The 16032-nt window shown below is 39.8% G+C and overlaps 1 protein-coding gene across 3 annotated transcripts in view; it reads left to right on the top strand.

Annotated features, from left to right (window-relative positions):
* COL9A1 (collagen type IX alpha 1 chain) overlaps nucleotides 1-16032 on the top strand; it is a 102701-nt gene that overhangs the window by 18713 nt on the left and 67956 nt on the right. For all 3 annotated transcript variants that reach the window (XM_073336363.1, XM_073336365.1, XM_073336366.1), the window contains exons 6-12: nucleotides 1696-1779; nucleotides 2500-2520; nucleotides 3945-4019; nucleotides 4527-4562; nucleotides 4694-4756; nucleotides 10467-10520; nucleotides 11149-11184. In XM_073336363.1, coding sequence (XP_073192464.1) covers nucleotides 1696-1779; nucleotides 2500-2520; nucleotides 3945-4019; nucleotides 4527-4562; nucleotides 4694-4756; nucleotides 10467-10520; nucleotides 11149-11184 — 369 coding nt within the window. The remainder of the gene's footprint in view (nucleotides 1-1695; nucleotides 1780-2499; nucleotides 2521-3944; nucleotides 4020-4526; nucleotides 4563-4693; nucleotides 4757-10466; nucleotides 10521-11148; nucleotides 11185-16032) is intronic.

The raw sequence follows: 16032 nt of genomic DNA, 5'->3' as shown, positions 1-16032 counted from the left end.
CAAATAGGGAAGGAGAGGCAAATAAATAATGCAGAACCGGTGACAGAGCACCCCTGAAATGTGGAGTGTCATGAACAGCAAATAGAACAAGTTAGTTAGGAAGAAAATGGATATAGTTAAGGACCTAGGATGGAACAAGTCTGTGGAGCGTTTCGAAAACCAAGAGGGGAGATTTTAAATGAGATTCAGAGAAAAATGAGATGCCAGTGAATGTGACAGAGACTGGGGACTATGGCACAACATCCTTGAGGAAGAGAGCAGTCTAGCCACTGCATTCTGGAAACTCTGAAATCTTCGGAGTAAATATAGAGAACAATAAAGATTTGATTGCAAGAATTTCAGTAAAGGCAGAATCAAAGTAAAGAAGAATTCTAGCAATTTTGGCAAACTTGAGGACATAGATGTGGCAGTAAAGGACTTCAATCTGTGAAGCATTAATGAGGTACAGTGTATGGAGTAATGTGGAAATGAGGAAGTCAACATAAGGAACCAGATAGGAATGGAGGGATCTAAGAATGAGTCAAGGGGGATGAAAGCTGGGTTCTAGCTGCATAGAAATCATGATCAAGATTGAAATGAAATGAAATGAAAGTCCTGAAGACTCATACTTCTTCCCTGAGGTTCTCAGGAAGGCTAGATCTCAACCTTTACGTATTACGAGTATATTTTACAACAGAAAAAAGCATCACGCTCCTTCCTTCCCATTCCATCTGGTCATAAAGAAGGGAAGGTTGTGACCCCCTTCACCAGTTTTGCAGCCGGAAAAAACATGGAGTAGACCATTCATTAGCTTCATGACCACAAAAATCATGTAGAATGAGATGGGAAAATGATCTAAGATCTCACAAAAAGAAATATTATGCATGTGTACTAAAATAATTTATATGGATGTACCTGTATTTAATGTACCATATGGTACATTACATACCAGAGGACATACCTCTGAAGCTATTTATTGCATCTATTCACCCAGTCATTTCCAGCTGAGGGTATGTAAAGCACACTTTCCTCATCTATGCAGACACCTAAAGGATTAGTTGTTAGTTCTTAGAGGCAAAGAAGTGGTTTTATTTCTGGGTCATTTTACAGAGCCAATGTGAAAATATTGAAGAAGATGTGAAATCTCACAAAGGTATATCAGCCTGCCCCAGAATGTTTCAAGTGTATATATGAGTCAGGTCTCTAGAATTCCTCCTACTTAGACCTGCATTCACTGTCAAACCTGTCATTCTTTATCCATGTAACTGTCTAGTCCTAAGGAAATCATTTTATGAATGTGTATTCATTAATAAAACAACTTCCACAGCATAATATAAACATGAAAGAACACCTGTTCTTGGACATGACCAACTGTAGACTTCCTTTTCCCTTAATTCCTACAACAGGTTTTATGCCCCTTTCTAAATATACAAACAGATGCTGGAGCAAGGGAAGAACCAAAGGTAACTAGCCGGTCTGTTCTAAAGAAGTAAGCTCCAGCACCTGATACCATTCAGTTGCTGAGCACCTGCTGTTTATGCTTAATGTTCCAGGAACTATGAGTGTTATATATCCCTTAGACTGTAATCATATCTCTTGTTTTCTACTACACAACTTTTAAAACCCAGAGATGGCTGATCAGAGTGTTCATGTCATTGAAACCTGACAAGCGTGAACATCTGAAATAAATTAATCTCATTTTATCCCCTTCACTAGTTTGAAATCCAGTGGATGCTGATTCATTGCGACCCTCTACGACCACAAAGAGAAAGTTGCAGTGAACTTCCAGCCAGGAGATGGGTAAGGGGCTTCCTCAGCCTTACATTCCTAGTATTCATACTATCATTGGGTCTACATCTTCAATCTTTCCCTCTGGGCCTCCGGCTGTTATCACTCTCCTCATTTTTCTTATGGTTATAGGTGTCTATATTTAGCATCTGTGTCTGGGACTTGGTGCCTTTCAAAATGGTCTCGTGGTTTTAACTCTTCTCTTGCTTTCTTGCTTTTTTCTTATCAAACTACCTAAGGCAGAGATATTTAAAATGTGTGCCTCTGTAGGGCTCTTTGCAAGCACCATGGCCTAGCTTTGCTTTTCGCTCTTGATAACTCATGCAGAAAGTTAAAAGACTGCTGCTGAGGACCATGGTCAGAGCAGCAGCAGCAGCAGGGCAAAGGGTTAAAGGAGCTGGTGTCATTCAATCCCCTCCTTCCTAGCATTCAGATTTCCTCCAATCCCCATTACCCTCCTCTAAGACCATTAATAAACAGAAGAAACAGATGCCTGTAGCAGGGCTTACCTTTCTGCTGCTGCTAGTGAAGTCACTTGGGGGGAATTTTATGTCTTGCGGGTCCTAAAATCCATCAAGAGCAACATTGCTGGCCAGCAGAGAAGTGACCATGTCTAGCACTGCTCGGGGCAGGGGAGCCTTACCTCTAGGGGTTTTTCTACAAATTATGTGCCTTTGCCTGGCTCAAGTAAGTTGTACCTGACTTTTATTATACATTTCTTATTCATTGCAGATAAGCCAGACAGCCATGGAGGTAAGTTTTAAGGAAAGGAAACCTGCTCAGTGCAAAGAGAAAGGGTCTATACAAAGTCCCTGGGAAGCTGAGAACAATCTCCTGTCCTCTTGTCTGGGATCTGATGCCTTTCAAAATCCAACAGTCTCGTGGCTGGGTTATCTTATCCCAGCAGTGGTGGCTGAAACTTTATTTTTTTTAAAAACTGAAATCACATTAGCATTTCTAACGTGGAAAAAATAAGTTAAGCAAAGAGATGTAGATGCAATGGTTGCAATTGCTTTGAACAGAACCTTTCTATGCAATGTGCCAATGAGCAGTGGTAGGACAGGGTTTAAACTGCAAGTAAGAATATCATCAATTTAATAAGAACTTGAGAGGTTGCTCTAAGAAAGAAACATTTCTACAGTGCCAGTAACATTTGAAAAAGAGCAGGAAGGACATGGGCTATAGCTAGGACTGCCTAAATGGGATTGGAGATTTCAGATTCTGGCAGCTCTTGCCAGACTGAGTGCATCACCTCCTCCTGTCGGGTCTTGAGGTTTCATTCACAAAGCCTCCATTGTGAGGTTTGCTTTGCCTGGCTGTTGGAGTTTAGTAATAAAGAAAACAGTCCAGTATATTATAGAACTCAAGGGTTACAAACATTCTTTCAAAGAACGTGTTTCTTTGGGTTCAAACATATTCAGTGCCTGCTAACACCTCTCTCAGGAGCCCAGCCTGTGGAGAAGGCTAATTATAACCAGGATTGTAGATTTTAATGTACTTGTGAGGACAGGTAACTGGAATTTTTTTATAAGGAAAAAAATGTTATTGCAGTGAATACTTTAGTGAGAGCAGAGAAGGGCTGTATTATTAAACTTTTCTTCGTAACACAAACTCTTAAGAAGAGTCTCTTCTGTTTAGGCTGAATGAGCTTGTTAGAATATGTGTGGAGAATTTCAAAGCGTTATTCACAAAGAACATGATTTTTCCTTCACTGTTTTTATATTGATTTTTCAAGGGCCATGCTAGTGAATTTCTGATGTAAATATTACCCCCAAAACTTTTGCTCCACAAAGCCCAGATTGTACTGTACAGTTACACAGTGACATATACACTAGCATGCCTGTTCTTGTGCAGTGGGTGAATGACAATAGATGAGGACAGGGGGAGTTTTTGAGAATTTGTAATCCTGGTTCAGATTGCAATGGACATTTTGGCAGTCGCTAAACAAGGGGGAATGCAGTTCAGTGGGTCAAAATGACAATTACTTTTATCAGGTGCACAAGACCAACTGTATGGTCAGCTAAGGGCCCTGGTGACTGAGGAGCCCACTTAGAAGCGTTTAGAAATTCTTTCCCTATGGGCTGGTCTCTCTGTTCCTGCACCCCTACCCAGAAGTTGCTGCAGGTTTTCTGGGATCTGCTCACTATCTAATTGCTCTTTGTTTTATTCCTTGTCAGAGAGGCCCCCCAGGTCCACAAGGCCCCCCAGGGCCACCAGGGACACCAGGAGTTCCTGGCATTGATGGCATAGATGTAAGTGTCTCCCATACATGAGTCACCATAGCTGGCAGCTAGGAATGCCTCCTGCACACACCTGAACTATTCTTAATACATTAGTAGTTAGTCCTTGGGATCCTTTGAATTTGGCAGCACTCTCTGGTGTCCTTAATAACCTGCATAGAACTTATTGTTCAGCATTGGCTGAAACAGTAATGGGTGTGTGGGGTAGTGGCGGTGGGGCAAGGCAGTCTGGTAGTCTGTAAAAAGGATTATATGGGATTATTTATTACAGTATGTGATAGGAATCATATGCAATTATTCTTGATAATCTGTAAAGAACTATACAGGATTATTCTTGATAGCATACAGTAGGTATATAGAATTATTCCACATAATAGGAACTATATGGGATTACACAATAGAAATGAATTAGGGATCATTCCTGATCATCTGTTTAACATTTTGCACATGCGTTCATTAGTGTCACCTCGGGACTCTAAAGGCTGCTGACTGAACCGTTTCTCTTTTACATCCCGTTAGGGAGACAGAGGTCCCAATGGCCCCCCAGGCCCTCCGGTAAGTAATTTACATTGCTTTGCATTCGATCTTGCAACAGGATCAATCCAGATCTTTGTATCAGAGTGTCTCATCTGTGCTTGCTTCTCACTCTAAAATATGTTATTTCTTTGTTCATTTGAATCCTGAAGGGTCCGGATGGCGAGCCAGGCAAACCAGGTGCCTCCGGGACGCCAGGAGAGCCAGGAGCTGATGTGAGTAGACATTGTCTTCTTTTTTGGAAAAATAATCAGTTCTAAGCTATTTCTGGAGGGAGGCGACCTCCTTCTAAGGTCCCTGGTTTAATCACAACCCAGATGGCCAGCCGTGTGTGAGTGAAGGATCTGGCTGCCGTTTGAAAGGCTCTCTCTTACACACAGGGCTGGGCTGGGAGGTGGTTAGAGAGACTGGGCACAGGGTCTGGAGGACTGAGGTCCCTGGGGAGGGCTGAGGATTCCAGCGTTTCCTTGGGTGATAACAGAGCAAGGATTGTTTGGAGTTACAGAGAAACAGCTCTCTCCCTCTTTGCCCTGAGGACGGGGAAGAGCTGTGGCAAGAGGGGAGAGGCAGTCAAAGGGGAGGGATGCGATTGGGAGGGAGGGACCTGGCGAAAGCCCCATGAAGGTGCCCATACTGTTCATCTATGTACAGCCTGCGCAGACCCAGCTGCCACAAGGGAAAAGGAGGAGGAGTCGAGCTACTGCACGTGCTGGGTGCAAGGTGGCTGAGGCAGGGAAGGGTGCCCTCTCCCATCCTAAATCCTGTTGTAAACCAGAGCGTGTATGCTGCCTGCCACGTGGAGTCCAGGCTTCAGGAATTAATGGGAGCCAGGGGCATTTGTGGGCAAATGAAAGTAAAGCGAGATGAATGGAGTCTCAGCATCAGGCCTTGCCAGGCAGCATGCTTTATCGGCTCCTCTCCTGCCTGTGGGGGTTCTGGGACCAGCCCAGGGAATCAGCTCCACCCTGCTCTGGGATGAGGAAAAGGAGAACAGCAAAGGAAAACAGAGAGACACTTTGAATTGCCCCCTACTGACCAACAGGCAAGGGCAAGACCTGTCTCTTTAAATAAGCAAGGAACCCATGACTGAGGCAATTTCCTCATTTCCAGTTGGTATAACTGGTCTGCAGGGGGCGTTAGCAGTTTCCGGGATGTTAAGAACTAGCCACAGATTGATTCACTTTGCCCTGCCTGTGGAAGCATCACATTCACTTTTCCCATACAACACTATAAGGGCAACTGAGGGCACAAACAGAGAAACTTCCTCTTGGGGAATGTTGGGACAGAATGAAGAAAAGGGAGAATATATTATGAGAGAGCCCAACAAGACTAAATGCAAGACTCATGCAAGAAACACGCTAGCATGTGAAGGAATAAATTTAAAATGTGATCCAATCCTCTGGGAATCAAGGGTTGTTTTGAATCATTCTTCATGAGACAAACTGTGCTCTTTTGTTTTTTGTTTTAGAGATCTGGAATTTACAGCTGAAGAGCAAACTTTTATTTTATATTATTATTTTATATTAGAATAGCAGTGGATTGTGAACTAAAACAGCAGATCAAAAGCTCATGCACGGATTTAACAATCTGTCACATACTCATGAGCTCAGTCAAGAATGGATATTTTAAAATCTTCCACCCTACAAGATGAACTGGAAAAAAAATGTCTGTCACATATTTTTCAATATTTTCTGATTATGAAGCTGTATACTGGCTGGTCAAGTAGTAATTTAATCTGAAAATGTTACGCCTTAAATAATAACCATGGACCATGAAAACACACAGTATAAGAAGTAAATAACCAGAGGATTACTGTGTGGTTGAGATGTTAATCAGAAACTCTAGTTTCTCAGTAACTTCAGATAGAACGTGAATGTAGTGTATAATATAAATGGTCATGTATTTGTTTAACATATAGTTACAAAATTGTTACAAGCTTTTAAGTGCCCTATGGAAACAAATTAGATCCATTTTTTACAATTTAAATGAAGACAGACTGATTGTGCAAGTTTTTTTAAATACAGATTTTAGTCATCTTTACATAATTTTAGAAAACCAAAATATAATATGAAAATACAAATTCATTTAAATACCCAAGCAGATGATTGATGGTCTTTAAGAGTGTTGCTTAACACATCCCACTTATTTTATATTATATAAATATTTCCCCCAAATAGAAAAGGAGTACTAGTGGCACCTTAGAGACTAATCAAAATAGAATTTTTATTTCTCAGTAGCAATACATGACCTTGTAAGTGCAAGAAAACTATTGTTATGTCACATTTAGCACATCCAAATTTGAGACAGCTAGCTACATGGAACTGTGGTAAAGTAATGATTATGCTTTAGTGAGCTAAAGCTTATGGATGGACTTTAACTGTGATACCAGGAGAAACAGAATCCCAAGAGAAATAGTGACTTGAATATATATTATTCTGAAGGAAGGAAGACTTCAACCCACCCCAATGAGGGTTACTGCCCTTGTGACTTTGTTTCTTTATGGGGAACAACACAAGGGCCTAAATAACTAAGGTTCAAGGGAATCTTATTTAGATGGAAAGCTAGAACAAATCATAGAATCACAGAATATCAGGGTTGGAAGGGACCTCAGGAGGTCATCTAGTCCAACCCCCTGCTCAAAGCAGGACCAATCCCCAATTAAATCATCCCAGCCAGGGCTTTGTCAAGCCTGACCTTAAAAACTTCTAAGGAAGGAGATTCCACCACCTCCCTAGGTAATGCATTCCAGTGTTTCACCACCCTCCTCGTGAAAAAGTTTTTCCTAATATCCAACCTAAACCTCCCCCGCTGCAACTTGAAAAAATATACTGGCACTAAAACACTACCTTATTTGTACATTCGGGGAAACTTCTTATTGTAGTTCTTTCCTTTGATGGAGTTGTCATATTGGTATTTATGTCTTATGCAAGGATTTAAGCACATTGTGTAGCTTATATAAAAATGGCAGAAAAATAATTTGTAAGACTTGACTCAGCAATTGTAAGGGGTGGAGAGAACATGAACTATATGGATGTGCTAAAATTAACTTGAAAATGAAACATGCTGGAAGTTGATTGTTTTTTCTGTGAAGGTCTTCTGCAAAAGGTGAACTAAAAATTCCTATTTAAACCTGTTTAAGATCCAAAATCCATAATAGAATAGGGATTTGATCTTGCCAAAATTCACATTAATTTCAATATTCCAAATTGACTTCACTGAGTTGTCCCTGAGACCCTCTGTGTGCAAACTGAAAAACAATAAGCAAAGACCAAATATAAAACCAAATATTTGAAAATCTTTTTATCCTTTACTTTCCTGCCAAGACTCAGTTTCTGGATTCTTTGTTTCCCTTTCAAGGCAACTCAGTCACCTAAACCACATCATATTCTTCAACTCCACAGTTAAAACATAAGAACAGCCATACCAATGGTCCATCTGGCCCAGCATACTATACTGTCTTCTGACAGTGGCTGGTGCCTGCTGCTTCAGAAGAAATGAATAGAACAGGGCAATTATCAAGATCCATCCTCTGTCATCCAGTTCAGCTTCTGGCAAATAGAGGCTAAGGACACCCAGAGCACAGGATTGCATACCTGACTATCTTGGCTAATAGCCATTGAAGATGAAGGTTATGAACTTATCTAATTCTTTTTTTAACCCAGTTATACTTTTGGCCTTCACAACATCCCTTGGCAATGAGTTCCACAGGCTGACTGTTGTGTGAAGAAGTACTTCCTTATGTATGTTAGAAACCGGCTGCCTATTAATTTCACTGGGTAACCCTGGTTAGTGTGTTATATGAAGGGGTAAATAACACTTCCTTATTCACTTTCTCCACAACATTCATGATTTTATAGATCTCTATCATATCCCCTCTTAGTCATCTCTTTTCTAAGATGAACAGTTCCAGTCTTTTGAATCTCTCCCCATATAGAAGCTGTTCTGCTTTAGGTGCTTTTGATGCCTTCTTGCTCCTGCATATACCCCAGTCTTACTGAATGAGTGAAAAATAGTAAAATGTAAATATATTTACAGTTGAAGACTACACAAATTGACCTTAATATACACTCATTGTGCACCCAACTGGCATGGAATTAAAAATAACATGTATCTGGGTTTTTCATTTATACTGTCCTTCCTTATCCTTAAATTGCTGGGCCAGTTCTGATTTCTTTAATTTTGTTTTTCTCTTACAAATTATTCTACTGCCAGTTATAATAAACTGAACAAAAAATACTGCACAGTAATTGTCCATAATGACCATGTGAGCTCCAGAAAGTAAATTAGCAGGAAAAAAGCCCTTTGGGACACATACTGAATTATTAGAAACTCACCAACTCACCAAAAAGGAAAATATTGGACGAAGATAAAAGCAAGGATTTTTTGATAGATTTCTTGAATTATTAAGCCACATAAATGTTTGAGAACAACTTAGTCCTTACTGAACTCCCAGTTATAATTGCCTTTTTTTTTTTTTCGTTTTAGTCAGAGAGGCAAGTATGGCATAAGGCCAAATCGTGACCCAACCTGTATCAGCCACATGGCCCTTTAATTCAGGGGATACTCTCAGCGCAGAATCTGTGTGGCTGTCTCATTTTGCTTGTGGCAACCACATAGTATGCCCCAGAGGCTGAGTTTATGATTCCACCCTCCTGGATTGCCATGTGCGAACACCAGGAAGATGGAGGCAATGAGACGGGGAGGCCTACTCCAATATTTCTGTGTGGTATGGGGGCTAGTTCCTTCTTGGCTGAATGACAGGGACACTGAATGGTTTAGTATGGCCTACAGAATGAGGTCATGGCTAACTATGGCTGCTAGTCTGGGGACCAAAGAATTCCTGTCCTTTATCATTGCAATCAGAAGTAGAAAGGGAAGAGTGCTACCACATACGATTGGGCCCTGCTCCCTATCCTTTCTTCCTCAACAGTAACATCTTCAACTTGTTTTGGGAAGGAAGAGAAGGGTGAAGAGATACACAGAGGGCTGCTGTGAGGAGTGGTTTGGGGAAGTAATTTGCATCATCTCCGTTCTTGCACAAAGCAGATGCAGCTTCTATTCCCCTTCCCCAACTCCCTAAGCCTAACTATCTTCCCAATGGTCAGCCTGGTGTCTAGCTGACCTATAGAGCAAGTAAGTGGCTGCCATGTGCCTTATTATGTACATAGGGCTAACATTTGGTTCAAAATGATTGTACGTCCTAGGGTACATTTTTAATACTATCAACAATAGTCTATTTTGGATGCCTATGTGTAGCTGTCATTGAAGTCATGCTTTGAAGTCAAAATATGGCCTTATATATATGGATAATCTATACAGGGTATGAACAGTATCGGTGTGAGTATAAATCTAATGTAATACAGAGGCTTTTAGGGGGATGACTGACTATTAATTTCCATATTCACATTGAGATGCATATGGAAGGAAGGGTGGGTCCTTTTCATCAGAGGTCACCAAAAGGTCATCTGTTTTTCTCATCTGATTTCAAACATTCAAGTATCCTTTTAAGATACATTATTGAAATTAGTTCCAGTTTTTCATTATGGGCAACTGATTATGCAGGACAAACATAGAAATTTGACATTTTAATCATAAGTCATAAAGGTTCATCTATCTAGCAAAATTTCTCTGATTTGGAAAAATTTAAGGGAATCTGAGGTCACCTATTCTTACTAACTGGAATTTAGCTAAGGTTATTGTTGAAGGCAATATAACCCAGGTGAAAATAATAGCCACAAACTCTCACCTTGAACTTTGGCAGAGTTTGGATATTCATTAGAATTTTGAAAGTCAGCTCCATCTCGGTATCTCACTAAACTATTTGCATTGTAAGACAATTTAACAGTGTTTTATATTTTATAGAGTTTTCTGTTGTGATTAATAAAAACATGAGTTACATTAATATGTTACACTTTATTTCACAAGGGACTAACAGGCCCTGATGGATCGCCTGGCCCAGCTGGACCCCGAGGACAAAAGGTAAGAATAAAGTCAGTTATTAAGTCTTTGATGCATTTTTCACAGGCGTACTTATAGACTTTTTGAGGGTAATGAGACTCTACAGTCTTTTCTAATGAGTATGGAATGCAATCCTGATCCAGTTGGACCCTCCGTCTGAGACACTGAGTGCCCTCAACTCCGATTGACTTCATTAGCAGTTGAAAGTGCTCAGCATCTCTCACGGGGTGTTCAACCCTTTGCATGATTGGGCCCTATAATAACTGCTGTCACCATACATAGCCACCACCATAACTGCAAAACCTCAGTTCCTCAACAATTCAAATGTAGGAACTTTCAACATAAGAACACTAATACAGAGTAACCAAAATGTTTGAATTGTTCTCTTTAAAACAAAACAAAGTTATAATATTTATGATCTGATTCCCTATCCTTTTCCGACTCTGAGTAGAAATTTCCTTTACATGTTGTTCCACTGAATTAAATGGGACTGCTCGATTAAGTGCTAGTCAAGGTGAGAAAGGATTGCAGAATCTGTCCCTTAGTACGTAGCCTTCAAGGGACAAGAACTATATCTTCCTAAATGTTGCGTACAACACCAACTGTGGTATTATAGCTTGACAAATAATAATAATTTGATTATTTGCAGGGAGAACCTGGATTGCCCGGAGGCCGTGGACTTCCAGTAAGTCATATATTTATTATAGTATAGACTTAAAATACCAATATAAATTATTTTAATTGCTAGATGGCATGATGGAAAACAAGAAAATCTCTTAACTTAGTTCTTAAGGAACTCTGAGGTAGCAGAGCAGGGGTTCTCAAACTTTTGTACTGGTGACCCCTTTCACACAGCAAGCCTCTGAGTGTGCCCCCCCCCCTTATAAATTAAAAACACTTTAAAATATATTTAACACCATTACAAATGCTGGAGGCAAAGCAGGGTTTGGGGTGGAGGCTGACAGCTTGCGACCCCCGAGGGGTCCTGACCCCCAGTTTGAGAACTCTTGTAGTAGAGTAACACTTTTATTTTTGCATTGGTAGGGTACAGATTCAGTCATTCAAAGGCATTGAAGGCACATTCTTTAGAAAATGGAGTCTCTAGTTGATGGAATTGATTTTTTTACAACCCCATTACAAAGAGTTCATTGCATTCAGACTAACTGATTTATCTGCATGCTCTAAAGGGAATGAAAATTTCTGTGAATGGATCAAGTTTTTGAGAACATATTTTCTAACAATTTCTATCTCTTTGTGGAAGTGAAGAAGAGCCCTCAGACAGGGAAGTCCATGGTTTACATGGGTATGTTAGCCCAAGAAGGGTCAGGTTTCAGCTCATCTCTATATAAGTTTAAAAGTTTGTATGACTGAAATTTGAGTGCACGAGAGAGGGGTTTTTTTGTTTTGTTTTGTTTTTCGATGGTGAAAGACAGCATAATGTGAGAAGAGGATTTCAAAGAGAACTGTTCAGCTTTGAATTCAGAGAGGGCTAAGTATTCAGGTTTGGAGTCTGAGAAGAATTGCCAGGTTAAAGACCTTCCAGAAATGGAGAACTGGATGATTCCAGACACAGAGAAACTGAGACTGTAAAGGAAACCCTTTAAAAAGATGGGAATGGGAACAATTGGAGGGTATCGTGCCCTGATATATGGCTTCAGGAGATTAAGAATTGATTCTTCCCTGAGACTAGAATTATTGGGACTAAGTATTAGGCTTGCTCTATTCTATCTTGATCCACAACTTCGTAGCCCTGACTGTATGTTTTCATTTTTAATTGTGACCCATTAATTTTTACTATTATTTATATACAGATTCACTCAAAATGCTTAGGCATAAAAGAAAATGTATTCCTTATCTTGAATAACAGCTTACATGTAAAAAATGTTCAAGCTTAAGGTACATCATTTCATGTGGATATATTCCTTTATTTTCCAAATATACATGTTCCTTAGCTGAAAATCCAAACCCCAGGACAATTAGAGTACAAACTTGTGACAGCTAGTGGGGTCTGTGTATCCATAACATAAGCAAACTGTGGTTAGAGAAATAGCAAAACTGAGAGGGCTGCTAAGTAGATTGAAAGCACTGTTTTCAGAGGGGAAGGGAGGGTTTGCCAGTTATTCAGCAGAGTAGATGGTGAAATGATTGCTTAGGACAGTGGTTTGAATTAGCTGCAAAACTAAATTGATGGAATGATGGAGACAGCTTTGGGTTGCCAGTTCCGTTACTCATAGGATCTGAGAGAAGTGTGTATGAAGAAATTTACCACTTGAGGTGAAAAGTGACTATGGAAAATTAAAAGATGCATTAATGGAATTATTTCAACCTAAAATACATGGTACTGGAAGCTGGGCTGCATTCCTATAGATGTGAAACTTAGGGAAAGTATAGAGTATTTTAACTTCATCCAAAGGGAACCTGCAGAGAATGTGGGTTCCAGGACAGAATAATAGGAGAGCTTGTTGGAAAGGTGGATGTCAGAAATGTCTTTAAAGGATTTCCCTTCCTTTGGAAGTGGAGTTGCTACTGTGAAAACACATCAAAAATGCATCATTATAAAGGAAACCTCAGTTGTTCAACCTGACAGCTCTGCTAGGAGTGGAATTTATTTGGCATTAAGAGCTCAAATGGTTCTTGTGAGGTTTGTAGAGAACACAGATTTTTCACATGCACAAACATTGTGGAGGAATGTCACCCATGATAAGAGAGTGAATTAGAAACCATATTTGGGGGCTGTAAAAGTGAGCAGTGGGATTATGGGCCACTGTTTTGCAGTTCTAGCTGCTAGTGATCCACTCCAGTGTGCCTTGGTAGTGATTGACTTTTTTTTTACTGCATTGCAAGCTGTACTGCACGTGCCATGTAGGACATGTATGGTAGTGTGGTGAGGAAACCGGTATCACTAGTATTGAAGTGTGGGATGGCTGATATTGTGTGTAAAGTTGTGACCTAGAACACAAATATTAGTAATTCTCAGGTAAAAGGAACTGTTTATGGCCAGGAAAGAGGGATGTACTGGAGACACCTGCTGATACTATTGAAAAGTATCATTTCATTGTGGGTGAGTAAAACAAGATAGAGCAAATTGCCTATCCATTTAGTAAATGAGACTCTTGAGCCCCAGATTTTAGGAAAGGATACAATATTTGGAGGACTTCGGTGTTGGTGATCTGACACCATGGTTATTAGCATGAAAGAGCCAAATCCAGATAGAAAGAGTTCTGCTCAGAATAAATCTCTCTGGCGAATTACATTCATGGAAGCTTTCACACTGAGTGAATGGGACTGCATGCTAGAGAGAATAGGGAAATTACTGAAATTCTCCAAAAAAAGCTAATACTAGTGATCTTGACTTTAGTGAGATTAAACTGACTCCTATCCCTTCCTCTTCCCCCCTCATGGAACCTAACCTATAAACCAGGGAATAAGGAGGGCCTCTAATTCTTATCTGCAGGCATATTTTGAGAAGCACATACTGGCCTTGTTTCATGTTTCAGCCTCCTGAAACCCTGGGGTTGGTCTGTTAGACCTCAGCTATCAGAAATACAATGAACATGCTACAAAGAAGGCATATTGGTTGCCATGGTTAGATGAAAATCTGGATGCACTTGTCTTTGTGGGCTGGTTTTCTGCACTGGACTCAGCCAGTGGCCTTTGGTGAGCAGAGTAGCCCCAGCTACTCATTCACAGACTTATTTTCTCACAAAAAGGGCCACTTGAACCTGTTGAAATGCTGTGCACTAACAGAAAATCAAACACCTTGGTTACTATTGTTCATTGCCACTGCGTTGAACAATGGGAGTTTTGTCCAATGGGAGTTTTGTCCAAATTGGAACTGCAGGATTTGATCCCAATAGAAATTTTAAGGAAATGAATTTTATAATATTTCATATCCATTTTTCCTTTCTCTGTTTCTCTTCTTCTCCAGGCCCTCTTCTGACCCTCCCTCTCTTTCTTTTCCATTTTTTCTTCCAGTGTTTTCCCACCATCTCTTTAGTCCTTTTTATTCTTTCATCTTCTGCTTTTCTCTTTTGTGTACTCGTCTCAACAAAATTAGTGCAATACTTCAGATAACCACGTCACCAAACAGATGGATTTCTTTACTCTGGTAAGGTCTAGGGAGATTGGACTATCAGCTACAGTGTACATATAAGGCCTCTCAAAGCTAGAATATGTCAGAGATACATTTTTTTAGCAGTTACAATTTTTTAGAGGATTTGCTTGTCCTACAACTTTTAAATTGTTGATGTTCACAGAGTTATCTAAAGTCAGCAGAGGCTGTTTGGACCATATTTAGCCTGTCAAAGTATCACTTTCATTTCTTGCAGATCTGTGAAAAGTATTGCTCATATTTAAAGAGGAAGGAAAACAAATTTAAGCAGGATATACAAGATATGATATGCAGATGCTACTTGTAAGAGAACTGTAAGAGAAAAATGTACTGTGCATCACAAAATAAGAAACTGAAATAGTGGAAATTTGAACACTTGTATAAAATTCCTGATTGCAAATTAGATTTTGCTTCCGGATATTGTTCAGCAAAATAGACCCCAAAGTTTCCATAGCCAATATTAGCCAATATTAAAAGACATGAAAAAAATCATATTTTCCATTAATATGTAATACATTTTTATCAAATACAATGAAATCTACTCCACTAGACATTCCCTGTCTCAAACAACCATTTTAAAGTATCCTCAAGATTTCTAGTACAGTTTTGCACTATCTTTTGTTAAAGACCACTGCTTCTATACAAGGCAGTTTAGGTATTTACTTAAGACAGGATTCCTTGTACTGTACATTCACTGTACATGGCAAATATTTGGTAAGCTATTCTGATTACTTGGTTATAAATATGTTATATAATAGTGTGTGTTTGTATTATACACACACAAACACAAAGGAGGGATTTTCAGAGACACCTAAGTGACAGAGGAGCATATTTGCCATTGAAAGTCTATGGGAGTTGTGCTTCTAAGTCACTTAGATGTTTTTAAAAATCTCACCCTAAGTATTTAGCATATTTTCATATTATTTATAAAACTGGGTGAACTTCACCCATAGGTATTTTGTTTGTCACATTTTGTGTATGTACAGGAGTTCATGTTTTCAGCATCTGACTGTTGAGAATTCCCCTGATTAAACCTCTCAAATCATTAACTTCCACCATGCACAACCTGTGCTGAGGAGATATTGGACAAGATTCTGATCACAGTGAGAATGGTATAAATCTGGCCTGACTTCAGCTGAGTTAAGCCAACTCCATTTTGCTCTGTGGACACTTGCTTGTGAGAGGTGACACACAAAAGCCAGAAACCATTCAATTCTGCAACAAAGGTTGGTGAATTAGCGGGGGATCTATTTCAGAGGCTCTGCCATTGTGGCAAGTGAAGCACTGCCTCGTTTAGAAAAAGCGCAACATAAATCAGTATAAAACACATTCCATTCATCTTGATTCTATGCACCATTCTTGGATGGTAAATTTAACAGGGTAGCCCTATGAAATGAAGGATCCATATGGGGATAGCTGCTC

The sequence above is a fragment of the Lepidochelys kempii genome, chromosome 3, assembly GCF_965140265.1.
Source record: "Lepidochelys kempii isolate rLepKem1 chromosome 3, rLepKem1.hap2, whole genome shotgun sequence".
NCBI lineage: Eukaryota > Metazoa > Chordata > Testudines > Cheloniidae > Lepidochelys > Lepidochelys kempii.
The sequence above is the reverse complement of the archived record's forward strand: the minus strand, read 5'-3'. Positions and strand labels throughout refer to the sequence as shown.